Source organism: Betta splendens, chromosome 13 (genome assembly GCF_900634795.4).
Source record: "Betta splendens chromosome 13, fBetSpl5.4, whole genome shotgun sequence".
Lineage (NCBI taxonomy): Eukaryota > Metazoa > Chordata > Actinopteri > Anabantiformes > Osphronemidae > Betta > Betta splendens.
Window position 1 is genome coordinate 11,518,668 of NC_040893.2, and position 26,545 is coordinate 11,545,212.

General features: G+C 39.8%; 5 protein-coding genes across 16 annotated transcripts in view; 2 read left to right on the top strand and 3 right to left on the bottom strand.

Moving 5' to 3' along the window:
* Positions 1–69: 69 nt before the first annotated feature.
* agfg1a (ArfGAP with FG repeats 1a) lies at positions 70–14,108 on the bottom strand. 9 transcript variants are annotated; one of them, XM_055513721.1, is made up of 15 exons: positions 13,720–14,108; positions 9,614–9,707; positions 8,517–8,632; positions 7,990–8,155; positions 7,556–7,715; positions 6,356–6,472; positions 5,656–5,688; positions 4,140–4,355; positions 3,290–3,461; positions 3,005–3,078; positions 2,343–2,468; positions 2,084–2,128; positions 1,148–1,285; positions 947–1,041; positions 70–859 (listed from the first exon to the last, which is right to left on the bottom strand). In XM_055513721.1, exons 1-15 carry the CDS (start codon positions 13,884–13,886, stop codon positions 800–802), a joined length of 1,779 nt encoding a protein of 592 aa, XP_055369696.1. In that variant the 5' UTR covers positions 13,887–14,108; the 3' UTR covers positions 70–799. The 9 variants fall into 9 exon arrangements, with proteins under 9 accessions (XP_055369696.1, XP_055369695.1, XP_055369697.1 ...); XM_055513720.1 differs by having other exon boundaries at positions 5,617–5,688; XM_055513722.1 differs by lacking the exon at positions 5,656–5,688.
* Positions 14,109–14,802: 694 nt separating this feature from the next.
* Positions 14,803–16,928, bottom strand: mrpl44 (mitochondrial ribosomal protein L44). Its single transcript, XM_029172429.3, has 4 exons — positions 16,696–16,928; positions 15,852–16,320; positions 15,588–15,766; positions 14,803–15,373 (listed from the first exon to the last, which is right to left on the bottom strand). The coding sequence occupies exons 1-4, from the start codon at positions 16,869–16,871 to the stop codon at positions 15,199–15,201; spliced, it is 999 nt and encodes a 332-aa protein (XP_029028262.1). The 5' UTR covers positions 16,872–16,928; the 3' UTR covers positions 14,803–15,198.
* A 16-nt stretch (positions 16,929–16,944) lies between these two features.
* On the top strand, positions 16,945–19,214 carry dnaaf1 (dynein axonemal assembly factor 1). Its single transcript, XM_029172414.3, has 2 exons — positions 16,945–18,059; positions 18,161–19,214. Exons 1-2 carry the CDS (start codon positions 17,108–17,110, stop codon positions 19,009–19,011), a joined length of 1,803 nt encoding a protein of 600 aa, XP_029028247.1. The 5' UTR covers positions 16,945–17,107; the 3' UTR covers positions 19,012–19,214.
* mffa (mitochondrial fission factor a) lies at positions 19,105–23,581 on the bottom strand. Of its 2 annotated transcripts, XM_029172430.3 has the most exons (8): positions 23,408–23,581; positions 22,641–22,872; positions 22,206–22,375; positions 21,993–22,084; positions 21,039–21,203; positions 20,386–20,442; positions 20,123–20,207; positions 19,105–20,037 (listed from the first exon to the last, which is right to left on the bottom strand). In XM_029172430.3, exons 2-8 carry the CDS (start codon positions 22,852–22,854, stop codon positions 19,906–19,908), a joined length of 915 nt encoding a protein of 304 aa, XP_029028263.1. In that variant the 5' UTR covers positions 22,855–22,872; positions 23,408–23,581; the 3' UTR covers positions 19,105–19,905. The 2 variants fall into 2 exon arrangements, with proteins under 2 accessions (XP_029028263.1, XP_029028264.1); XM_029172431.3 differs by lacking the exons at positions 20,386–20,442; positions 21,039–21,203 and having other exon boundaries at positions 23,408–23,578.
* A 472-nt stretch (positions 23,582–24,053) lies between these two features.
* Positions 24,054–26,545, top strand: part of megf6 (multiple EGF like domains 6) — a 29,979-nt gene continuing 27,487 nt past the window's right edge. For all 3 annotated transcript variants that reach the window (XM_055513718.1, XM_041073461.2, XM_055513719.1), the window contains exons 1-4: positions 24,054–24,396; positions 25,312–25,446; positions 25,751–25,860; positions 26,011–26,115. In XM_055513718.1, the coding sequence (XP_055369693.1) occupies positions 24,314–24,396; positions 25,312–25,446; positions 25,751–25,860; positions 26,011–26,115 (433 nt within the window). In that variant the 5' untranslated portion in view covers positions 24,054–24,313. The remainder of the gene's footprint in view (positions 24,397–25,311; positions 25,447–25,750; positions 25,861–26,010; positions 26,116–26,545) is intronic.

Here is a 26,545-nt window from a genome sequence, read left to right on the forward strand (position 1 = left end):
CGTTCATACTAATTTATAGACGGTTATACTATCTACATCTACTGTATAAGAATTAATGGTTTGTTCATGTCTTCTTAATTAAAATTCATTTTAATATAGATATATACACTGTATATAGATATATACATTAACTTAAAATTCTCCATTGTAGCCAATGTATGTGGTTTTCAGTTCATCATCCAAGTATTGACCTGGGCTTTTTTCAGCAGGACAGGGGATGGCAAAGAAAAATGTCCCAGCATTCACTCTTCTTTTTAACAGAATATACATTCCTTTTCTCTTTTAGTGGAAAGTGTTTACCTAAACAAAAAGAAGAACTTGAAGCACAAATACAGTAACTGGCAGGACCCATTAGCTTTTCAACAGCAGTTCTGTTCTGTCCTGTTTTAGCAAATTGTGTGTTGGATACAAATACTGATATGCACAAGGAGCCAATTTCCTACAAGAAAAATAATATGTACAGAATCTGCAGCATAATGAATTGAATATACTATATATGCAATAACTTAGTTTTCCGACAGTTTGATTATACATTGCGGCTCAGTAGAGGCCAGGCCATTTCACAGGTTAAGTGGAGAAGGGCATCATCGCTTCCCCTGCACACACCACCACTTTGTTTTGTAGCCATAGACAGTGTCAACACAACTGTCTGTCATATTGTTCCTTTTGTGACAAACTGCGATAGAAAATACAAATCTTTACAAACATTGTGTTTTTAAAGCTACTTGTGAAACAAAACAGTGCAATAGTGCAAGCGTGCCAGTTGTTGACCCTGTAGTGCGGGTGATTGGATGGATCGCTATAAAAAGGGATTTGTTGAAGAGCCTCCTGCTGGGTACTGTGCAGATGGACCTGCACCCTAAAGAAAAAAAACAAACAAACAACAAAGTCAAGAGCGCTGATTAAATTTCTTTACCATTTAGAGAAGGGGAAACCTTTTACTAACCAGGAAAGGATTGCTTGAGACCATGGGTCCAGCCATTGTCTGTCCAAAAGCACTCACAACGGGCTTAGCTTGTCCAAACGCTGGAAACCCGCCGCCTAAAACACATTGCATGTGTCTAATTGGTTGTAACGTCAAACATAGTTCATTTTAGCTACTCTATCAATGCAAACCTTAAGCTAAATGATTTGCAGTGACACGCACCATTGGCCTGCTGGGGATACACAGGAGGCTGAGGGTAAGGGGCCTGCCCTGGAAAGGGTTGCTGGAAGGTCCCGCTAAAGCTTGTGGGAAGGTTGTAGGCTGCAGCATTCCCGAATCCAGCTGGCATACTCATTGAGCCTGTGCCAAATGATGCTGCAAATTACAAACACATATACATATAACCTAAAGGCATGAAACAACACTGTCATTAAAAGGGATGTGTCCTCTTCATGTGAATTTTATATCACAAATTCAACAATTAAATGTTATATTACACCACAGCAGGCACACGTCAACAAAAGACACTAACACTCTAACACTAATGTACTCAAACTACTAATGTTGGTTCTTTGCTGGAAAGAAATGTATTGTATTTCAATTATCGAGGACAGTAAATACCAATCAAAATACCACAGGGTACGTGTTTGTAGTTTATACAGAAGCAAGAAGTCTGAAACACATTAGGAAAGGAAGTAACAGTGTTAGGTGAGACAACCAGATGGCAACTGAGAAGCCAACATCCAAAGCTCATAAAACTGCATTTACAAAGCAAAAGGATACTAATTCTACTTTAAGGAAACTGGCATTTTATAACAGTTAACCTAACAGATAATAGCTAATTCTTTGTGTATTGCACAGTTAGTGTCAGTTCATGTTTAATCCATGTCTTAACAAAGGCAGATACTAGCAAGCTTGAAGGTCTTGCCAGCTGCTAAGAGGAAAATGTTGAGGAATCCATTGTCACTAAAAAGATCAAAACAACTTCGACCTGCTCCCTTCTCCATTTGCTTTACATAAAACATTTATATTGTTCCCTGCCTCCGAATCATGACATTACACTACCTCTCCCAACATTTTCCTGTTAGATTTGCAACAGGAAAGCAATGTCAAAGCATGGCAAAAGGAAGAGGAAGCAGGGAGCACAAGGGAACCTACCAAAGGTGGGATAATAGCCCTGGGTATGAAGAACCCTCATCATCCCTGTCCAGCGTGTCAAAAGTAATCAGACAGAGAGTCTTCATCTACATGCTGTCCTTAGTACATACATAAATGACAGTATAGAGCTCTCCACTTCCATTGTTGGTAAAGGTTGATGCTCAAACCTTTAATATTATAAATTCTTCTCCTGCTTTCCTGAATAGAAGGAGGTTGAGTGCTTACTATATATGATAAGCATTTATATTTATAAACACACCTGCTGCTGCTGCTGCTGCTGCTGCCACATTTGCTGTTCTGCTGTTGCTCTGGAATGGGTTTGATGGAGGTGCTGCTGCCGCTGCTGCTGGAGCCACTCCAGCTACAAATGGGTTTGTTGATTGTGCTATTGAAGAGCCATCAAAACACCAAAAATAAAAAACAGTGAGAACAGTGAGAAATGCTCCCTTGAACATATTGTCAATCATATTAATCAATATAAAATATTAGTCAATCTTCAACTCCTTGCTGCTTGGTTGGAGTATTTAATATTTAACAATCATTGCATGATTCCTCTTGGTTGGTTCTGTTGTAATTTAACGGACTGCGTGTTTAATTGTTTATCTTAGTAGAAGTAGTAGTCTTAATTAGGTAGTCTTTGTTGTTTTGTAGAAAATAAAATAAAAAATTTGGCTGAACTCAACGTGTTATGCAGAATAAATGGATAAAAAGGAAAACTTGCCTCCAGGGAAGTTGTGAAGGTTCCACGGGAACACAGATTAGAATTGAGTGCTTTGACACAACATGTGCGCAGTGATTTCCTTAAAAACCAAAACTACCAATTCTTAAACCAACTACTACTAAACTAGATTTCAAGCTTTTAACATTAACGCAATAATTTATACTACTACTAATTTCTATTATGCAGAGACTTCCACTCACCTCCAAAACCTTGAGCCATCCCAGGCAGGGGCTGCTGGGCTGTTGACACCCTGGTCTCTGATCCAAACACAGCACTGCAGTGAAATAACACACATGAATTAGAGAAACCAAAAGGAAAGAGAGAAGTCCACAGACCCTTGAACGAAAGATAGCTAATGCATGTATGTATGTAATGCAACTGAGAATACTGTAGAGCAGCATTGTGTGAGTCAAATTAATGATACCACAATTCTTTTTGGGTATTCGTGTGGACCCCCATATAAGAGAACTTGGTCAGTGTCTCACCCTTTGGAGGTGCTGGTAGTGTTGTAAACACTTGTGGCAGGGGCTGAGGAACTGAAGACCGTATCGAGCTCAGCTAGAGCGGCATAGCGGTCCCCTCCCGCCGGCACTGCAGGCTGCCTCGGAGGCAAGCTACCTGCTCCTGCTGAACTCACTGCACCGGGAATACCACCTCCTGGAAAAGGAGCACACAGCACAACTGGGTTGAATGCATCTCAACTTAATGTACAGAGTCACTAGCACAAGGTCCGGAGATTGCTGCAATACTCAACCTATTAAAAATAATGGGAAATAAGTGTTTAATCATTAGGAAATTTTCCGGCACAAAATTACAGTAATGTGAACAAAATAAATATTCCCAGGATGCAATTCACAGATGCTTGAGTGTTAGAATCTTGACCACAAAACATAATGCAATCAATCAGCGAAAACAATACATGCCATTCTTCAAGTGGGTATATATATATATATATATATATATATATATATATATATATATATATATATATATATATATATATATATATATATATATATATATATATATATATATATATATATGTGTGTGTGTGTGTGTGTGTGTGTGTGTGTGTGTGTGTGTGTGTGTGTGTGTGTGTGTGTGTGTGTGTATGTGTGTGTGTGTGTGTGTGTGTGTGTGTATGTGTGTGTGTGTGTGTATGTATATCTTGTAGTAGGAGGGCAAGGGAAGGTCTGAATATTTGCCTGGATGTAAATCTGCCCTATGGTCTTCTTCAAATCTATGCACCTAACACCAAGTTAAATTGTCCATTTTTAACCAACCTCTATCCCTGAAATTCTGATCTATGAAACAGGCTAGGCAGGAGAAGGTTACCTGGCTCTGAATTGGCAGAGCTAAACATGTTATCCAGGTGAGCCAGAGCTGCGTATCTATCAGCAGGGATGCTAGTACTCTGTACACCATCTTTGCCAGCCCCTGTGGTGTTACTCTGGGAGGAGGAACTGAAGGATCCAAAGTCAGCACTACACGATTTCGGGAAGTTGTCAAAATTTGCAAAATTGGGATTTGCTAGTCCCCCTGAGGCGCTACCTGCATAAACGGAGAGAGAGATTCAGAAGTCATGAAAGGGGCTTGGATTGTTGTTTTTGAGTCAATGCATTAACACGGCTGAGAGGGAGAGGAGAAGCTGCATGGAGGGAGAAGCCTGGATGGGACGAACTGGATCATTTTGATACTACGTGTTTATGTCAGTTACAGGAACATGTACAGTGTTTCTGTGTACAGAACTATATCGCAAAGTGATGTGATCAATCTCACCCCTACGCTTAAACACAGAATGCCCCCTGTTTCTTCTGAAACACCAAATGCAGCACTGGGCATAAAAGCAAAAGGTTTGCTTTGGTTTTGTTAGGTACTACACTGTAGTCAGCTGCCAGGTCTCTTCCACATCCCACCTCCCTCCCTGTCCACTTCATTCATGTGGTGTTCACAAAACAGTAAGGAATGGTCAGTTAAAACTAAGAGCTGAATGTCTAATATCAATTACGGACGTTGCAAACCCTTTAAGCCCACAATGCTAGTATAAAAAGCATTGTGTAGATATTATGTTTTATAGAGTTTGATGTAAAACAAATGAGTATGGAAATTGTTAGTTGTTGGATCTACAAACTAACTATTGGTTAGTTGTTGAGAAAAGTGAACTTGCACAACACTGTGAGCCACTTCCCGTCCATTTCACACTTCTCAATTAGGTTTCTGTGGCATATTCAGAACTCAGAAAGAAAGAAACCTTTTGTGTGGAAGGCAATTAACACAGCAACAAAACCTTTTAGACACTGATGTAAAGCCCAAGTTGCATCAAAGTGAGAGTTGTGAGCGAGGAGGGTACACAACTTTGAAATGAACGTAGCCCAATAAAAGGACTGAGCTCAGGAAAAAGGATTTGTCAAAAGCACATAAACCAGGACAAAATGAGGAAACACTATTTAGATTCAAACTAGAACCGTATTATAAATTCCATCATTAGATATAAGCATTCTCTGAACAGCGGTGTAAAAGCTTCTTAAGTGATGGTGTTTGGGTTTTATTCAGGGTCTGCAGAATACCAGGAATACTACAAGCTGTCTAGTGTTGACAACACAACTACTTCTACTCTTCTGTATATTTGTTATATTTTCACTCCTCTATCTGTTCTAAAAAGCCAAGTATGCTGTTAACTATAAATTTAGTGTTATATACTCCCATTTTGAGACACACATTATGTGGGTAGAAAGGAGAAATTGAGTGACTACACATTAGGGATGGTAAAAAGGATGAAAGTTGTTAAGAAGGCAAGCCTGGAGAGACTTACTGTGTGCACCCTGGAGATGGAGAGCAGTGGCAAACTCACCCATACTGCGGCTGGATGAGAGCACAGTGAACGCTGGCAGCCAAAAACCAAAGAGGGGGGAAGGGATGGAGAAGTTGGGCAATGAGCAATGTGAGACAGGGTGGAGGAAAAAAAGAAAGGATATCAAGCTAAAAATTAAAAAGTGCAAATACAAAAAAAAATTAAGTGCTGCTGAAGCAAAGGACAAAAACAGCAGACACAACAGACAGCTGAGGCTAGATACATGTAGCAGTCAGTCTATGCCTTGTGAAAAAGAAATTATCTAACAAAGCCAACAGAGATGCAAAGAAACAGAATAGTAATTGATTCACACTTCCAGCAGGGGACACTGCAGAGCACTAAGAATAGAAGGAAAAGCTTACAAGTGTGTCTGTGGATGGACCCTTTGGTTTTTGTATGGGTAAAGAAAAATAACGGCCATGTACAAAACTTGCAGATGTTTAAACCTTTTACATGATGTGCCAAATACAGAACTATACTGACAAATGCAAGTGAGATGAGGACAGTATGTATTCATTGGCTAATCTATGAAGTTCAATATTCCTACAAGAACACACACACGCCACAAAATACATGGAGCTTTCGTTTTCCCAGTGTATCGATATATGGTGCATATCGACATATTATCCTTTTAATAACTGCCCCATTACATATAGAACAGGAATAAGTTAAAGCATTCAGTGGTGATAACTTGCTCTACCTGTATTTGGTTGAAATGTTGCTTGGGGTGCGGAAGGAAAACCACTTGTCGACCCAGAAGTGCTTCCAAATGCATCAAAATTAGCAAAGTCTGCATTTGTGTTGGTATTCTGTGCAGCTGAAGATGATATCAGGATGAGATTCAGACAGACAAGTATCAGAAAGAAAGAAAACAAAATGATGAGTGACCAATGAATAACAAGTAAACAAATAATAACAACAACGACAACAATAATATGGATTTGTACAATGACCAATGATATGGATGATGAGAGATGATCTTAAAGAGTGGTGCAACATTAAAAACATTGCTTTAAAAAGAGGCAATGTAGTCTTATTCTCTAGATAATATGGGCTTTTGCTTGAAGCCACAGCATTACTAGCTGGATGTCTATGATTAGGACTATACACATCATGCCCCCTGCTAATATAGCCATTGTGGTTTTAATGATTTTTACAACACTTGAATTAGAGCATGAATCCATTTCAGAGACTGGAAGAAAGCATTACACTTCATCCAGACATCATGCTAAGATACGGTCCTCTGGCAATGCATAACAAGAGAACTAAACAAAAGCATATATGTGACATGACAAGCATAATAACCTCTTTAGCGATGGCTTTTTGAAGGGGAAATAAGACATTAAACCTGTCAAACAAACATTTGTAAACAAGGAAATTATTTTTCAAGTATGGATTAAATTCCTCTACAACTGATAAATAAGTTAATTAGGAGGCAACAATCGGCAAGCAGCTATCTCTTTGAGGTACTATGTGAACATTGCTTAAACTTCAGTTAGCCAACACTGAAGAACTAGACTACTAGAGGAAATTGAGACTGACTACAGCATGCTCTTGATGTAGGCCAGAAACTGCCACTAGGGCATAACGCTCTAATTTAAAAAAAACTGCCACCTGCTGGTTTAATTACTATTCTTGTGCACCATTTTGCAAAGTCCACGTTGTGAACAGGTCCAAAGTCAGGTCCACGTGCTAAATTTGCTATAAAAAAAAATAGACATTATAAAAACAAGTCTGTTGATTTGATTTGTTTTGGCCCTAGGTTGCACCTAACGGTAATTTCCCGCTGTATCTACATAAAAGATGTAAACATCCTCACATGTACAGCATTTGAAATACGTCACAATCCTCCTCCAAATATCTGAACACATGTAATACATTCAGTTATTCTGTTCCTTACTTGAGTGGCTGTTGAAATGTGCAAAATTAGCAAAACCGGAGCTGGCGCCTGCATTGACACTGGACGGAGCAGCAAAGATGTCTCCACCCAAGTCACTGAGTAGGTCAAACTTCTTGTCATGGATCTGATGCTGATGCTGTCCACGGCTCACCACAGGAGACTGGGGGAAACCATGGTTATTTACAGATCAGATAAATCAGTCAATCAAAGCAATGACTCAAGGTTGCTGTCTGAAAACGTGATACGATCTGATTTCACAATCTGAAAAACCACAGAACTTTACAAGTACTAGTATGTTGTGACACTAGCACCATCTAATCCAGTGTGCGAAGATCATGAAGAGCTGCTTTTTGGGGATTGTATCGCACTTAATTATTTTGGCAGAATAGTCATTTTTAACAACTGTGTATTGTGCACTTCTGCATAAATCTTACCTGGTTTGGTGGGGTGTTCTTGTTGAGGTATAGGGAAGGGGCCGACTCTCCCAGCAGGGACTTCAGTGGTCTAACCTCTGGGGTGCTGCTGGTGCTACTGTTTGAGGAGCCAGATATGGAAGCATGGACTGACGCCACTACTTTGGCTTGCTCAGGTGGCACATACCTAGGAAACATCATATGCATTATGCTAAATTAAATGCTAAGAAGCTGCGAAAAAAATAAAATAAATAAATCGAAAAATGTTAGGTTAGGGACTAAAGTTGTAATTCAACAGCAAAGGTGGCATGCTGAGGCATGCATTATCTGTTGCATTAAAATTAAGAAGGTGTTACCCTTCTGACTGTAAAAAACTAGTCTGTGCATTTAAGAATATCTGGTGGCTCGCTTAAGGGTAAATGCTACAAGCTGCTTGTGAGACATTCCAAGGAAGTGAGAGAAAAAAAAAAAGCTACGTGTCTGCACAGTGCACATTGCCGGAGGGATAGTTCATGCTTTTGTACAGCTAGCTTGAAAAACTGACTTACCATCGCTTTTTCTCATATTTGTCTTGAAGAAATTCCTTGACTTTCTGTGGTTCTCTGAAGTCTGGTACTGATGAGGTTCTGTCATCATAAAGACCAAGCCAGATCTGTTTACATACCTTGAACATAAAGAGCAACAAATCAAACATTATTAACATTAAACTTGTCTAAACTATTTAGGACACTGCTTTAACCAAGTTCCTGAGCAGCTGATTTCATACAGGATTACTGTAATTTGGTATATTTTGGTAGAAGAATCACATATTAAAAGGCCCCATCAGCTCAAACGTTGTTGCTTTGTTTTAAAAAAAAAAAAAGTCTAGGTTTCACCTTGCTTTGGCCTTGGGTTTTGGAAAGCATTCCTAAAGTATTTGCTTAATCCTGTAAAGAGAGATTTATAGGCTTCATGCTTGTGTGCACTGAGTATAGGGTGTTGCTTTGTAGATGGAGAATTGCATTGCTGTTAATTCTTCAGCTGCATGCTCACTCACTGAACTTCTTTCTTTCTAAAAACAAAGTGGGGAATTCTGAAACTGCTGGTGAAAATATCAAATACACCCTGTAACATTCTGTATTATTCTGCTCTCTGTGGGAAGGCAAAAAGTGACTTGAAGGCTGCAGTATTTATATATCAGCCTTGACGAACATATGCATCAGCTCCAACCTCGAGTCTCCTGCGTGTCTGCTTGCGCTGCTACTTTGCTACAGCTTTTAATAGTTAGTGCTTCCCATGTGACATTGCTCTATTTCATACTCCATTTACCAAAAATGGCTCCTGAATAATGATTTACACTGCTCTGTACAGTAAATGTATGGCTTTATTTTTATTTTTTTATTATGACAGCTCATATTTACATATTATGGAATAACAGTTTAATAAACTGTTGACAGAGCAGAGAGAAATATATGCCTCAACATGAGTTATATTACTGTTGCGCACTAGTCAAAACATTTAGGTTAAACAAAATGAATGTATTAATTATTAATTGATATTGAAAAACCAAGAAAAGGAGTGTAATCTTTAGTGACTTGTGTAAGCCACATGATATTTGGAAATCTGACCTTAGCCAAATGACAGGACAGTCAATCACTCCACCTACCTCATTGCCATGTTTCTGCAGGAACTCTATTTCCTGTTGCGTGAAAGTTGTCATGGATATAGACTTGACTCTGTGGGGCGGATTAAGTCCTCGTCTGTAGGTGGGGAACAAAAATGGACATGGGGTCATTTGAAGAAACTGCACAAAACACACTAAAAGCATGGGGAAGATCCCTTAAAATAGAAGCTCCTATTATAGAGTTAACACTAATCATGTCACTGTGAAGGTCATGGCTCATGCCACAGTAGCACAAATTAAAAATGCCTGGGAACTATAATAGTGCTAAAGAGCAATAAATCTGTGTTTTTAATGATGCTCCAAGCAGAATGTGTTAACTGACACTAGAGTGCGATTGCTGAGAAAAAGGAGGACTAATACAGCACCGCATTTCAAGGCCTCCCATATTAACGTTTGTCGTTAACCATCATTAAACATTAACTAACCAATGCTGTAAACATATCCATTCAACTGGGAAAAAAGGCCCCGCACAAACACAGGTATGTTTTGCAGCATTTCAACTACAAGATAGGCCTTGACAAGAGTCAGTCAGGGTTCATGAAGGCAGAGGTTGCAACTCAGAGGATCTTAAAATAACATATTTAAGTACAGTTAATCGTTTTAGAAGCAGTACATGACTTTTTAAACATTGAGTCTTGATAACTCCACGCTGTTACAATTACAAACCCTGTGTTTTACACCCTGATTCAGATTCAGATCTAAAAGGCAGAGAAACACTAGACCAAGGTGTTAAATTATTCACTTCTCTTAACCCTTACCGAACTACTTCTGAACACAATCCATTCTATAAACATCTATCACTGAGCTGGCTGCAAGGCTTTGACGTGTTTCCTACAACCTGTGTATTTATACTTTAGAATGATCTAAGTTTCTATGTGAGTTCACGAAGAGCAAACGCAAGAAAAACGTATCTTTTATTAGATCAGCCAAAATATACCGGATGTTACTTCAATCCATTTTTTCTGGGCATTCATGTAATGCTGACATACTGTAAATTAAAATGGGTCTGGTTTGTGTAAGGCCATCTTCATTTCAAAAGCATCTGGTCAGAAGCAAAAAACATAGAAGAGTGTTTCACAAGCTCTAATGTGTTGTTTAGTGGCCTGAGGTAAGTGAGGGATCAGATCATAGTCTCATAAAAATTAAAAGTAGGTCAGATACACTGCTCATATCAAGAACTCTAATTCTACTTGGGTTTTCTCATTGTTTAAATGTCTTATTAGCAAAAGGGGAATCCTCTTATTCCCAGGGTATATACATTGTATATTATATTCTGTTAATGTTTTGTAATACAAGTACAACACAAGCAACACATGGATTTCGATGTGGTACCAGGTCTAGCTCTGATTTTTGAGTTCACAGACTTTCAAGGCATCCCTACCGAGTAGCATAGTGTATAATGGAATAGTATCACATATTGCACAGTAAAATAATTATGACCTAGTCATTTTTGACCTAACTCGGCCAGTAACAGCTCCAGGGTGAATTAAACTGCCAGTCTCAAGTCTCACGAGAAAAGGGGAGATGCACCATCCAACACTCCTGGTCCAAATTGCTACAATAAATCTCTGCTGACTCTGAAACACATAGCTCAAGTAGGGTTATTTCCTGTAATGAGCAAATCTTCAAACCGAGACAATTGTGAGTGGTATACCTCCTGGGAAAGCCTCCACCTTCATAAGGAATGTGTTTATATAGCAGATTCCAACTCCACCCATTAGACAACCACAACTATGGCAGGAGGAGGATACTGTGAGGTAGGTAGTCGTGCCTCTACAGTCACCCCTAAACAAAGCCACTTTTACAACCTAATCAACACATTTCATAAAATTTCAGTTTAAATCATTTAGTGGGTAATTAAAAATTCCTAAAAGTACACTGGTCAGTAAACTGTTTTGACAGTTTTAATCAGAAAACAGTTGTTGGTATTTCAGATGACAAAGCCCTAGAAAGTCTTCTATTTGCCTGTCTGGAATTAAAAGAAAGAGAAAAGCAGACCGTGACCCGCTGCTTCCTGTTGCACATTAAAATCACATGCTGCTGATGTAGCTTCACAGTGGGGCCATACCACTTCCTGAGTCTACACTCTACTGTAGGCTTCCTGCTTACATCAGACACAGCAATCATTTCACTTACTCTTCTACTGGGACAGTTTCGCTCAAATTTGTAGCAAGAATGCTTTAACTAAATAAAATGTTAGCAGGATAGAAAAAAGAAAATATTAGTAATATTAGTGTTATCAAGATACAAAAAAACACTCATGAATTAACTCATATTACAGACCATGATACCACAGGGTGAACAGATGGTAAATTAGAAGTGGAGTCCCAGCAGACTCACTGTTGAAGTGAAATGGAGGCCATACTCTGCCCATCAGCGAACACACAAGTCGCCTCATTATTTTCAACACTACAGTAAATAACATTTGTATACAAAGATGGGATGAACAACAACAATGTCACCAACTAATTACTATAACCTATTCATACAAATGCACGCAACTAAGAGAACCAAAACGTGTCAAAGCACTCTCTTGTTCCGCTGTGCATTCTAAAATGAAAGGTCATCTGTGAGGAATTACTGCATGACCTTCGACTAATTTCCTCTGCAAACTTATTGGGGATGTTTCCATGAATGTCAATTATTCAGTGCCAATGATTTTCATACCACATTACAAGAGCCATTGACTACTGCAAACTATGCAAATAAGCAGAAGAGGTGGAACACACAGATGAAGAACTTAGAGTTGTCTACTCATATACCTTTGATAAGTAAATATAATGCATGTGTTTAGAAAGAATAACAAACGCTGAGATCAAAGACCAATGAAATTTCAGGTTGTTTAGATGCTACACCAAGAATTCCATGCACATACACCTAAAGTTGTACATTTGTATATATTTGTATATTCTTTTGAATGCAATATCAGTGGAAATCTGCTGTGACTACTGGAGCAAATGACATACGTGAGTTTAATATTTGCAGCCTGCAGTGAAGCAAATGTCAGTGCACTTAGAAAGGAAAGCTGTGTAATCCTCGAACGTCTTCAGGGGACAGTGATTATCTGCAGATTAGCACAATGTCACATAATATGGACAATATAAGAACACATATTTTAAAACTGTATATCAAATAGACCAAGCTTTAATAGACGATTATGGTGTCATTAGTAGATTATATCACACTGAGCATTGCAAATGTGACCACGATTACATATCAACAAAACATATTAAACGAGCTATACGTTTTGACAGCTGCATTGATGTGGGATATGTTTAACTTAAGAAGAAACTGAACACACCACTAATCCAAATCCAAACTACAGATGCGTGGTTACACAACTGCAAAGCAAATCTTACAGTCAAGTAAACGGAGCCTAAGCGTCCACTGGAAAATGTAAAGACTTTCCATCTGATTAAAACAGAAGACTAGACTAAACACAAGTGGTAATGGCACGAACACCGGTATTCATTCATTCATCCCCTATTTATTCATACTCATTCATTCATATTCTGTCGTTTAAAATATTGCATCATCAACACACCAGCAAACTAACTCGGCTATTCAAACAACGTTAGTTCTACATTATAGGACACAGACAACATACACGTGTTGTCTTCAGCAGGGCGAACGCCGTTAGGTGAACGATATTACCAGTGTGTGTGTGTGTGTGTGTGTGTGTGTGTGTGTGTGTGGCTAGGAGGCACCGCTACTGCAACCACTTTGCTCCGTTTCTACGTGGTGGTGGCCGCCAACCTTGCCAGCAACTGGTAGCGGCAGCGGCTGGCTACGGGCTTATCTATAGACCTTAGGTTTGCAGACGTCAGATAACTTCGGTGGTTATCATCGCTGGCCACAGCTAGCTAGCAGCGGCTAGCTTGCCTGGCTGAACAGTGGCACCAGTAGCGTTGCGTACCCCGCCCAAGACAACACAGCGGGACAATGTTAAACGCGCTAAACTAATGGGGAATACGCATATAACGTACGCATTCGCCACTCGGCTAGCTGCCCGTGCTTGGTTTTGTGTGTAGCTGAGGCGCAGCAAACGCCGTATGCGAGCTAAGGTCACAACGCAACTTAACACTTACAGGATGCCAGAGCAGGAGGTGCACACGAAGGAGCCCACGGTCATGTTCGCATAGGTCGGGCCGCGCTGGTCGCAGTCAAAGCACTTTCTGTTGGGAGGCAAACTCGTCATTTCTCTCAGCATCTTCAGGTGTTTCTCCTCTTGTTTTCGCTTCGCACTCGCCGCCATGGTAAAGGGTGTGCAGCGGGGATGAGTAAAACTGGGTGAGGCAAAAGGGGCTCGCTACAAACACAACAAAGGGCTGCGGTTATTAACGGTTTCCGACCAGTGCCGACGGCTGAGGGAACGGTTTGGCGGCTCGGTTGCCAGGGCGGCCTCGCGTCTCCTCGAACAAGGAGTTCGAAGCGTTGGATCGCAGTTGTTGAAGGAGCAAGAGGTTTCCTGTCGGTGACTTCCGCTTTCGCTTAAGTCCCGTTATGTCGTCCTCGTCGACTCATTAAGAGTCAGAGTCAAATATGAACCTTTAGGGTGTTTATGTTTTTCTACATTTTCAATAATTTTTATACGGACACCTTTTTAGCATAATAACATTGAAAGCACTGTAGAAAAATCGTGAGCAATATTATGTCAGCAGCGTAATGCAACTTTTCGAAATAGATTTTTCCCCATATTTGCAGTTACCAATATGCTATGATAGTAAATGATGCAAAGTAATGACGAGATACGCTAATTTAAACAACAACGCGTAACTTTCTAGATTCACGTGTTACGGGTATCAAGATCTTGCTTCTCCTTTTCTCTTTGGTTCTATTAGTTACAGCGCACGACCCAAAAGTAGATTGACGCGACAGCGTCCCTGTGCGCCTAAACACAGTCACTGCAAACGACTGCCGTTTTTTAAATATAATTAAGTACACCGGAATAACATACCTAAAACAATACATGCAATAATGTATACTACATGTATTTATATATTTTAAAAATGATAGTAGAAATTAGCGATTGGCCAATAGAATTACAGCTCACTCTGCTAATCACAAAGAAAAAGTTGGCAATTAGTATTTACGCAATTATGTTACTCCAAAAGCATATACAGGTATAATGGCACAATAGTCACCTTCTAAAGAAACATGCATCAATGAAGTCATGATGTACTTGCGTTGCTTTTTATTACGTAAAAACATGTTATAAAAGAATAGCGCAAACCAAATGGCAACTTTATTATTTACATGAACACCCAGACATTACAACGACTACCATGCACTTCTGAATCTGATTATTAGTCGTCATAAACTGGAGGGCAAGTGGGCTTGATATATTTTTTTAGACTGACAAACAGCTCAAATCAGATTATTTTGATAATTTTATTTTCTCTTGCATGGGGAAATTACATTTTTACCTTGTCCCAACAATCCATTAGCTGTATGATCTGTACTGAGGAAATCATTTTCACAAGATCTTGACCAGGAACATGCCACTGTCTTGTCTGATTCATCTTCTATAAATCATTTCACATTGAAGCAGTGAAGTTGTAACTTTATTAATTGCTGCTGACTGACTGAGTTAATGTCTGCTGATGCTGCTGTTGTGGAGAGAAGTCAAAGGGTCTGCGATTCTCAGTGAAGCCATAAAGTCTTCGAAGTGCTACGTATGCTGCCTCTTGCTCGGCTGCTATAAGTGTCTCTCCTGGTCCCTGTGCAAGAAGTTTCTTTTCACTGAATGAACATAGAGGTGAACACAACAAAAACATTAAATTAGAAGATTACACAAAAATCTTCATTATTATTATTACTAAAGTCTGAATTTCAACTAAACATTAGTAAAGTAACTTCAAATCTAGTTCTAGAATATGCCAGCTCCGAATCTAACCTTTTTATAAAAATATATATATGTATATTACTATGGTTTAAATAACAGTGTACACTGTACCTGTACAAGCCAACAAAGTACAGTGGCAGAACTGTACTGGCTCCAGCAGACCTGATTAGTCGAGGCTCTGGCAGAGGAATGTTTCTCTTAGTAAGCTCATCCACCAGTAGTCCCATGGGATTGACCACTGTCCACATATCAAACAAGTCCTTTCCTATAAGCTGAGTGATCACAAAATCCTGTGAAGAGAAAAATTGAATTTGATAGATGGGTCACTATAGGTATTTTTAAAAAGTTGACAATACTTATTCATGATGCTCTTACCCTAAGAAAGAATCCTGCTCGGTCTGCTCCACTGCTCTCCTGTAGAGCTCCAATTACCGCCATGAATGTGGAATAGAGCACATGATCAGGAACAGGGCATTCGGCACTCATGGCAAGATCCTCGATACCAAGATTTCTTGCTACATAAGTCACAACTACTGTACTGGTGAGGTACCCTACAATACTCTCCACCCCTTCAGTTGGCAGATTCGGGAAGTTCGCCCTGCACCACTCATTGAGGAAGCTTTTGGTAAAACTATCTCCCTTTTCACTCAGTTGACTGTTATCTTTCAGGACAAGAGCGGCAATCCCAGTGTCCACTCCTAACCCCTGTCTCCTCTGTTGTTCTGCTTCCAAGTAACATGGATTGACAAAGGCTGTTTTCAGTAGCTCCAGGGAGAAATTTTCATGGAGGCGGGTGCTGAAAGCTTGAACTTCAGCATGGTAATCCCAGTTAGGCTTTTGAGATCTTTATAAAAAAAAAAAAAACATGTCAGTGTCATGCTTTTATGTCCGAGATGTGCAAAGCTTTATGATGATTATATGGCGTTTTATAATTAATATAAAATTCCTAAGCATCATTTAAACAGAAAACTGAAAATAAATGTGATCCAGATCCTTTCCTTAGAAAACCGCTACTGTGTCCCATTAGCTGTAAAATCACCTAAGAATCACAGCATCTGTACTAAAAACAAGCACCTGCAATGCAAATATAAAAAGCAGGTATCAATTTTATTAACATGCATAAATACTAATCACGCTGTCTTATTTGAACTGACTACAGTAATGGCCTTGAGATGCTCTCTAACTAGGAACCCTCCATGCTAACTAGCTTTAGCCTTACCGTGGCGTCGGTGGCGGAGGTCCCTCGAGCTTTAACTTCTTTGCCATGAGGTATGTGTACGCTTTCATCCATCGTTTCATCTCTCTAACCTGTGATAATGATACGCTTCTACAAATACTCTGACAGTGAATTCCAAATGTCACAGAACCACGAAATAGCATGTACCCAGACGCCATGTTGATTTTAGGAATAGGGTGCAACCGCTCAACTTGTCCGACAAGAAACAGTTTCCTGTCGTATTCAGGCCAAATGTGAACGTTACCATGGAAACATACATAAACGATAGCTTACGTTAGCTGACAGAAGGGACCGCTGCGACGAATTTAGTAGATTAAAGACAAACGTTTTTGCACTGCTAAAACTTTTCTAGTATAACAACATATTACTTTAACCTGCTACTATATTTTAGGCGATGTCCACTGCTGAAATACAAAACGCGATGGGAGATAAAGCTGAGGCAGCAACTGAAATTATAGGTGGAGATGCCGAAAGGATTTCAGCTAAAATTGGAAAAGATGCCACGTTAAAGAACGTCGAACAGGAAAAATATCAAACCCCATCTCGGGAGCAACAAGGCATAAAATCAGGACCACGAATGACCAAAATGTTTCTGAAGGACCACTGTAAGCAGAACAAACTTTACTTTACACCTTGTCTGAATGATACCTTATATCTGCATTTCAAAGGTTTCACCACCATTGAGAATTTAGATGAGTACACAGGACTGAAGTGTCTCTGGTTGGAGAGCAATGGCCTTCAGAGAATTGAGAACCTGGACGCCCAGACGGACCTGCGCAGCTTGTTCCTTCAGCAGAATCTCATATGCAAGTTGGAAAACCTCGAACATCTAAAAAGGCTCTGCACTCTGAATGTCTCCAACAACTACATCCAGGTCATAGAGAACATCTCCTGCCTTCCCGACTTGAGCACCCTGCAGATTGCCCATAACAAACTGGAAACTGTGGGGGACATCGAGCACCTGAGTCAGTGTCTGGCCATCAGTGTGCTGGACCTATCACACAACCTGTTAAATGACCCTGACATCGTCTCTGTACTTGAGGCCATGCCCGAATTGCGAGTGTTGAATCTAATGGGAAATGAGGTGGTGAAAAAAGTCCCCAACTACAGAAAGACTATGATTGTACGCCTCAAGCAGCTTACCTTCCTCGACGATCGCCCTGTGTTTCCCAAAGACAGGGCATGTGCAGAGGCATGGGCAGTGGGAGGGTTGGAGCAGGAGCGTAAAGAGAGGGACCAGTGGGAAACACGGGAAAGGAAGAAAATTCAGGACAGTTTGGACGGTATAGCAATGATTCGAAAGAGAGCTCAGGAGAAGCAACATCTGCAAGAGCTGCAAGACAAAGGTAAACAGAGTTTTAATCTTGTTGTAGTGACATGAACTCATACGTAAACCCAAAAATTATCAATTATTAATTGATAATTGAATGTTGTTTTTTAATTTCAGTGGAGATTGAGGTTTCCAGCAACCCTAGTGAGGAAAATGACACACAGGTTTTGATCTCATCACAAGAAGAGAAATTTGAAACCTTTGTGCAGGACAGCCTAGACGCCCATGAAGAGTTTCTACGAAGTCAGGCAACGTATGCACTCAGGGAACAGCAACAGTCAGCTAAAGCCCTTCAAAAACAGCAGTTAGATACATTTGACCAAGCTCAGTCTGCAACCGAAGACAAAGAAGGAAAGAATTGTGACCAGTCAGCAAAAGAGCACAAGGATACAGCAGCAGACATAATTGAAAGGGGTCAAGAACAAAAGCAAAACAACAAAAAGCCAAAGGAGTCAGGTGACATCCAGTTTACTGTAAATGAAGCAGATAGTCAGTGGGGAAGGCTCATTGAGACGTATGATAAGAAACGACCACCTCTTAGTGGGGCAGCTCTTTCTGACTCAAACAAAGTTGCTGCACCTGCACATTGTCCTGGACCACTTATCACTGAGCTAGAGGATGAAGAACATCTAGAAACTATATACCTTCCTCCCCATCGCTCAATGTGCATTGATGACCTGCCGGATCTGGAGGATGTGGACACGGAGGATTTTAGTTCAGCTTTCTGTTCTCAGCAGGTCTTCAAACCAAAAATAGAGGTCATTTCAGCAGGCAGTGATGAGGATGAGGCCATCCCCATTGTTAGTCCAGACAAATGTTCAGTGGTTGTGGGAGCCTCCACCAGTTCTTCACACGTGCATGCAGATCATTGGGATGCCCTTCAGACAGACATATCTAAACCAGTGGGAGGAACCCGGCCAAACCAGACCTCCTCTCCACCACGTTGCCTGATTGAGGAACTGGAATGACATTTTCAAGAGCCATGCATCTCAAAGGAAAAGTCCAGCAACAAAATGTTTTAATTGTGACAGTCAGCAGACCTGTTGTGACTCCAGAATTAGTCCAATTTGAGTGCAGCATTTATTTGACTTTTCAAATGTTTCCATTTTGAAATGTAAATGTTATAGCAAAATGATTTGGTTTGTGTAAAAAATAAAATAAATCTTTTAAATTGTAATTCTTCTTTAGCAGAAATAACACACAAGACAACACATATTTATAACAAATATACACCGCAAATAAAGAAAAATGTGACATTATCCTATTCTAACACTGATTCATTTTAGAGAGTTTTTATGCAGAAATTGTCAATTGAAAAAAAAAACGTCAAAAGTAAAACGTCAAATGTGAAAAAGATGTATTCGTTTTTAAAATTACACCAATTATAACACTGTGTGTTTAGTCAATTAAATACAGGACAATAAATTCTGTGTACGATTTTACTAAACAGTTACAACTCCCATTTCAAGTTACATAATCTCTGCATCAAATATTATCTTACATCTTCACATTGCAGCCCCATTTGCTACTCAAGTAAACTTTGATAGTTACGTAGGTATGGCTACTTTGTTCCCCACAGCTCTGACTGGCAAAAAAAGATATTTACAACAAGACATGCTAAGCAATGAGCAAGAAGGTTTGTAATTAAGACAAAACATGAGAAATCAGAGTAGACAGTGAAAAAAAGAGTAAAAAAATAAAACTATATATTTATTAAATAAACAAAATCAGAATTCCAGTCCTGTTTGCAGCAGGTGTTCTTCACACAAGGACCAGAGTGCAGCAAGAAGCTAAGATTTGACACATAAATTATGGAATACTATATTCTCCTGTCATAGTGACAGTAGAACTATAAGATGGCTTTAACGTCGCAGCCACACCCAGGTGTTGACAAGCCAGAAAGCTACAGTGACCGAGTACAAAATCATTTCTCGCTTTGCCCGCTCCCTGTTCTCCTCTTCCAAATGTTGGAGTCTCCGGTTCAACTTGATCAGCTGCAGATACATTTTTAAAAAAACTGCACTTTAGTTACAGGTATTCTATGTTTTACTTACTACAAGCTGGAGATGTTAAACAAACCTGACGACGAAGTGTTGTCGCATCAACCGCAGTCATATCATCAGGTCCCCCATCCAGTGTTGCTTCATATGTTGACAATGCAAGCCTGGAAGAAAGAGCAGATCAAGAGTGACATTTTTCAACTAAACACAATATGAAGTCATTTAAAGACACACATCTTAGATTTCTTTTTGACCTGAAATGAAAATGTAAGATAAAAGAAAAAGATGAGGAAAGGGAAAAGGGAGATTAAGATTAGAAGATTAAGTGCCAGGTGAAGTTACCTGGATTCATGCAGGGGGTTAGAGCTTGAAGCCGACCCCCCTCGCAGAGATGGTTTGCTAAAGAGGTGGGGGAAGATAAGGTTGGGAGAAGGGGGAAGTATAAGACACAAACACATATGGTACAATGCTACACTCATGCAGCCACAGCTTGAATGTCTTTATCTCAAACTGTTACAGAATCCGACAGCTCAGACTTGTTTCAGAGTTTTTCTAGGTTGTACCCATATGTTGTGCACACTACCATCTATGAGTTCTACTGATCCTCAAGCATTTAATGGGTTTTTCTGATTTCTGGTCTTTTTAAATTAAAAGCATGAGACCCTGGCACAACAAGTCCTTCAGTATATTTAAATACACTGGAATAATATATGTCTAGCAGTGATCATGTGAACTCAGGATACAGATTAGAAAGGTACATGATAACATTATGTTTCTTTGGTTAATTCAGGCACTATTGTTGTTGTTACTGAAAGAAAATGCTCAAATGTTGTTTGAACATTTCAGAAGCACCAGTGACACAACACGGCCCTCATTTTCCTACAGACAGGAAGCCTAAAGATGCCTTAAAAAGATGCAGCCTGTGTTTTTATTCTCGTCATTAGCTTGTAAGCCAATTTGTTTGCAAAAGAAAATCTTGTTGATTGGGATGTCACCTGCGAGGGTTCTCATCCAAAACCTCCAGGACCTGCTGGTAAGCCCGACGTGTAGTGGACTGGATGAAAGACAGAACACCACTAGCGCTGTACAGGTCATGTTCCTCCTCAGCCACGGTGAGAGGGGGGTAAGGGTGGACAGTGGCTGGGGGAGGTGGGGCTGCACTGCTCAGTGTGCCCACCAATAACAGCAGCCAATACAGAGAACAAGGGAAGGAAAGGAAAACACAGGAAAGAAGGAAGGAGAGGAAGAGGAATAAGGAAAAGAAACTGTCCTCAACTTTACTGACTTTGTAGAAACGAACAAGAAAGTAATGTAGCACAGAAAGAGACCTTAACCGCTGACCATGCACAGTGCTTCACTGAACAAAATGTGCCAAAAACAAAAATGTAATAGGACATCTAAAGTAAGAGCACTGGCAAATGGATCATACCAGAGGATTGGATGTGTTAATAATAATAATAATACTATTATTATAAATAAGTGTCTTTAATTATCTAGACAACACACAGAGTCTAAACTTAGCACAGATTTAAACGTGTATATTTTATAAACTTTGCAATCACAATGTCTTTGTAATGTCATAGTGTTTTATGTCCTGTGGTGTTTCTAAGTGTTTATATGCTAAATAGAAATGTTCACTTTCCTTTTCCACTTTTCTCTGTTGATTAACCTTTTAAAACATGGGAATTATATAGTATAGATATATATATATAGTGATGAGTCAATTAAACGTTTAAAAAGGGCTTAATGGATTAGTTTCAGAGATAAAAAAAAATACTTAAAATCTAGTTTAACATTAAAATTTGCAATTCTTTATGCAAAAAGGCCAGTGACAACAAACAGACAAAGTGGCTGGCCAGATGATTACTGCAACATGCTACTGTGTGCATTTAGGGCGTTAGATGGACATGATCCTAGGCTAACGATGATAAATCTGGACCAACACTTACGCAGAATCATTCCGCATCAGCTGACTGGTGTGGCGGACGGCTGCATTCTCACTCGCTGAGCGTTCCCGTCGTAATCGCCCTTGGGGTCGTAACTAGATAAAAAGAAGAAAAAGAAACATAGGTTTATTGTTAATAAACAATTCTAATTGATTAGAATTAATGCGTTTTATTAAATTTTCTTAGTAATAGACATATTATTGTTTTATCACTTACCACGTCATCAGTGTCTGCAGCCACCCGACTCTCATCTTCTAAAAAGTCCAAGGGCCGCTCATTTAGGGTGAGGACTCTGGGTGGAGTCTTTAGTGATAGTGTTTCTAGTGGTGTTGATTGAATTAGGTCCAGGTCTCTGGGTATGGAATACTGGGTGTCGTTACTGTCTCCTGAAGAGATAAATTGTAAGATTTAGCTTAGAATGAAATAGTGATAAAATCTTTATTAAACACGTCCTGTGAATCCAATACTGAAGTTGAAAGAGGATTTTCTAGCCGATTTTTATTGTCAGTATTAAAAATGGGTATCTACAACAAAGATGGCCAAAGTTCTGAGATACTGATATAAAGATGTCCAGTACATGTTAGCAGTAGGTGTGTCAAAGCCACATAATTGCCAGATTGCATGTTTACATGTGTGTAACTGTACACTAACCTGTAACCACAATCCTTTCTGGGACTTGCATTGTGACACTGTGGGGAAGATCCTGGGATCCAACACTAGATTCCTCGCGGGTATGAGGAGCTACTTTGAGCATTTCCGGGATGCGCATCCTCTGGCTGATTCCCTCAGTGTACTCCAACTCATACTGGATGCGGTTCATCTCTGCCATCTCTCCAGTGGGGGAGGGGAATGCTGCGCCGCTCATTTAGCCGGGTAGAAAGAACTGTTCAGAAAAATTTTTATCCTTTTTTACCGCTCCTGTGATCCTGTTGTGTTTCACATCTATTGACATCATATCATATAACTTCATATAACTATCAATACAGCAGTCTATTCAGTGATCTCCTAAACATTGGCAAAGCTGATAAAGTGTAACAGGATTTAAGAATAGACATTCTCGTGATACTATCATATGATAACATCTTTTATGCCGCAGAGGAACACAAAGAGAGGCTATGTGAACTAGATTTGCAGCAGTATTGACGCTAGAAGCTGCAACAACTCTGCACGGATTATATCTTATGTATGATCTTTAACATCACCGCTAATGTAGCTAATGTCAACAATACAAACAATGTAATTAGGCGCTAAAGTGAACACTTTCAATAAATATTCACTGCAGAAGCTGATTAACTTTGTGGTTTAAATAAACTGTTCTAGATGTAATCATATCCTGAAGCTAAGGCTATTTTTTTATACGGCTAGCTAACGTTAGCACGATTTCACAGTTCGTTAGCGCGTTGGTTTCAGTTTCTTACCGTTGGGTTTCTTCAAAAAGACGTTTCCCTCTACGGATCAAACTATGAACCCGACAAAAAACTTCTTAGTATACTGCGAATGGCTGAATCAAGAATTGCTACTAGTGTCTCCCTGTGCTGGTATGACAGTAGCTGTCCCCGCTCTTCTTCTGGTGTCGTATTCTAAACAGGAAGTGCCGAAACGCACAAGAAAGTGACGTAATGTCCTGAAAACGCTGACGTAAAGCGCAAAATGCTACTCAGTTGTTTTAATACACTTTAATTTATTCAACATTTCATCTGTTGACATAGCAAATGTATTTAATATTTTAACTGTTATATTTTGATATTTATTGATAATATTTTATTGCTAATTGCTTCGTCTTTAAGTTCTTGTACCTATGTATTTCTGTATGTTTTACTATTATTTGTCCTTCCTAACACCAATAAAGTGCTGTTATTACGTAATACCTGTTGACTGATGTCTTTGTGATAAATCCGTGTGATGTGTCCGCATATCTATCTATATTTCAAATTATTGATATTATATATTGTCATGCATGTTCCCTTCAGTAAAAATGTCTTTTGACGTTAACATTTTAAAATCGCGGAGGGTTTTCGTTTAACATGCACTGAATGAACACGCGATTGGTCCTGTAAGTAGTGCGTGCACAGGTTTTCTGGCCCCTCAGTGATGTGGGTGGTGCGTTTCTTTCGCCGTAATTCAGAGGCTGCGATTGAAAACAGTTAGGTTGTTCTTCAGTTTAACCGGTAAAAACGGGAACTCACGCATGGATCTCGGTAAATATTAAGACAGAGCGAGGATTTCACTTCAAAGTCATGTCGTAAGTCAGGATGCTGTTCATTTGACGGACACAGGTTGCGCCGATTCAGCACTTCTCTCAGTGTCTCTTAGCGGCTGAAATCATGTTCCCCCACACTTTGGTTCTGTGTGTGATATTATTGGCCTCCACGCACATCGCATCATGTCTGGAGCTGCAACTTGGCATGTGAGTAAACTGTTTCAATTTACAGTTAACCATTTATCATTTGATTCACCTAATAGAATCAATAAGACGGTTTACTATCTTATTTTTACTCATATAAGACATGGCCTCTACTCTAAACTGAAATATATATATATTATTCTGTAGTCAACGTTTTACAAATAATCGAGATTAGTTTATAATTCAGTTCCTTAATTTGTATTACATTTACTGCCCACTAGAAGGCGCTCTTTAAGGTCCCGTATGAGAATTGAATTAAAGCCTGTGTTATAGGACTCCTTTGACCTCTTTCAGTGAGCTGTAATAGTTTAGCCTGATCCACCAGAGGTTTCAGGCAGACGGTGCTGGACAGAATCAAGCGAATCGCTTTTGTTACTGGAGAAGTTGAGAACTTCCTCTAATTATCTCCCTGCTGCTGTATTAAAGCCAGATGGTTCATAGAGAGGGACGTCTCTGCAGTTAACTGACACACTGGAATGCAAACTATGACTGTGTACTATACAACACACAGCAGACCAGTGATTGTAAAAAACATCTAAATATTAGAGCATGCATATGAATAAACATGCAAACAGTTCAGAAAGACAAATATTGAATTTCCTGTTAATGTTATCTATTCATTGTTTTGTTTATTGGGTGTTTTGGGACGCATCCAACACATGGACTGTTTTTTTTCCAGACTTTAATTAAGAACGTTGCACAAAACAGGAAGGACATTTTACAAACATGCGTCTGCAGTTTGAATGTTTAAAGTTCAAGTGTGTTGAAATAGATACATCAGCCTGCAGCAGGTTTAGACCATCACCAGAGGCACTCACGTCAATCAAAATCTATCTTAACTAACCTCCTAAAAACAACAACAACAACAACAACAACCGGTTTCTGGTTCTGACTCTATTGTGTGTTTTCTATGCACAGGCCAAATGTTTGTGTGGAAAAGGAGATGTCCATGGTGGGGACCCATCAGCCTTGTGTCCAAGCTTTTACCCGCATGGTTAAAGTGTGGAAACAGGGCTGCAGCAGCCACAGATGGTGTGTGGGCTACGAGAGGAGGTAGAAGCAAAACTGCTGTTATGACACAAACATTTTGGCATTTACATTATCTATAAATAGTTCAGAAAGTGTGACAGTGCATGATTTACATATATTGCATTATATATAGTAATAGCGTAGTGCTATGATAACAAAAATACTGTGCATATGGGTCAATTGTTGGCTCCTATTATTTGAAATACACCATAGGTCCTTGTTTTGTGTTGTTGTGGGTTATGGAGATCACTACCATTCATAATAGAAATAAAAGAGTACAGTCACTGGAATGTTTAATTATGGCTACAGCGGAATATTTCCTCCACAGGACTGCATACTACACAACATACCGGCAGGTGTACAGTATGGATATAAACACGGTCTATAGGTGCTGCCCGGGCTGGACCCAGAGGAGTGAGGAGAGGGGCTGTCTCCATAGTGAGTAATAGCATTTTACACAGACACAGGTCTATGTCTGACTACTGCTGTACAGTTGTATAGTGTGCAAAAGGCGAAGGTAGGCCACCTGCTGCATAGATGCTCAGCTCACAAGGCAGGAGTATTAGAACTCATGGCATGTATCTGCAGGGGTGTGTGGTGCCGGTACGTGCTTTAATGGAGGCTGGTGTGCGGAGAGCGGAGACCAAACGTGTCAGTGTCCTCTGGGTTTCAAAGGAAGGCTGTGCCAATATGGTAAGTTTTCATTCCCACGCCATTCAAAAGACGCAAGGCTTAAATGAAAGATGGCTATCCTTATAAACCTACATACTCAAAACTCATTCATACTGCAGGAAGCTGCACTCCACTTACTTAGCTTCAGTCTCAGAGGACACTGTGCTACTCTGGCCTTATGCTTCCACTTTGCTACTGCAGAATGAGTGTGCAGTGTGGACTGGACAGCATGCCGCTGCTCTGTGGGGGTCTCGGGGTAGTTAAGGTGGAAGAGGTGCTCTCTGAGAGGCATGGGCTCCTTTGAAGCATGGAGCCTGTGGCAAACTCAGCTGAGTCTGTAGTCTGTAAAAGTGTATGCTAATGATATGATACGTATGCGGTTGTTTTTAAAGAACAAAGGAGAAATCCTATCACACATATCACACAATAATACCCTGTCTCTTATGAAAAG

Bases quoted from the DNA above. Each gene is read 5' to 3' on its own strand.
- dnaaf1 (XM_029172414.3), top strand. From the start codon at position 17,108: ATGTCCACTGCTGAAATACAAAACGCGATGGGAGATAAAGCTGAGGCA. The intron at 18,060-18,160 runs GTAAACAGAGTT...TTTTAATTTCAG, and splicing joins GCAAGAGCTGCAAGACAAAG to TGGAGATTGAGGTTTCCAGC.
- mffa (XM_029172430.3), bottom strand. From the start codon at position 22,854: ATGAGCGGCGCAGCATTCCCCTCCCCCACTGGAGAGATGGCAGAGATG. The intron at 22,376-22,640 runs GTTAGTGTACAG...TTATCTCTTCAG, and splicing joins AGAAAGGATTGTGGTTACAG to GAGACAGTAACGACACCCAG. The intron at 21,204-21,992 runs GTAAGTGTTGGT...CACACTGAGCAG, and splicing joins CTGATGCGGAATGATTCTGC to TGCAGCCCCACCTCCCCCAG.
- agfg1a (XM_055513720.1), bottom strand. From the start codon at position 13,886: ATGGCGGCGAGTGCGAAGCGAAAACAAGAGGAGAAACACCTGAAGATG. The intron at 5,689-6,355 runs GTAGAGCAAGTT...TTTGGCTGCCAG, and splicing joins AACATTTCAACCAAATACAG to CGTTCACTGTGCTCTCATCC. The intron at 1,286-2,083 runs GTAGGTTCCCTT...CATTTGGCACAG, and splicing joins GGGCTATTATCCCACCTTTG to GCTCAATGAGTATGCCAGCT.
- mrpl44 (XM_029172429.3), bottom strand. From the start codon at position 16,871: ATGGCGTCTGGGTACATGCTATTTCGTGGTTCTGTGACATTTGGAATT. The intron at 15,767-15,851 runs GTAAGAGCATCA...TTCTCTTCACAG, and splicing joins GAGCAGGATTCTTTCTTAGG to GATTTTGTGATCACTCAGCT. The intron at 15,374-15,587 runs GTACAGTGTACA...ATGTTCATTCAG, and splicing joins TACTTTGTTGGCTTGTACAG to TGAAAAGAAACTTCTTGCAC.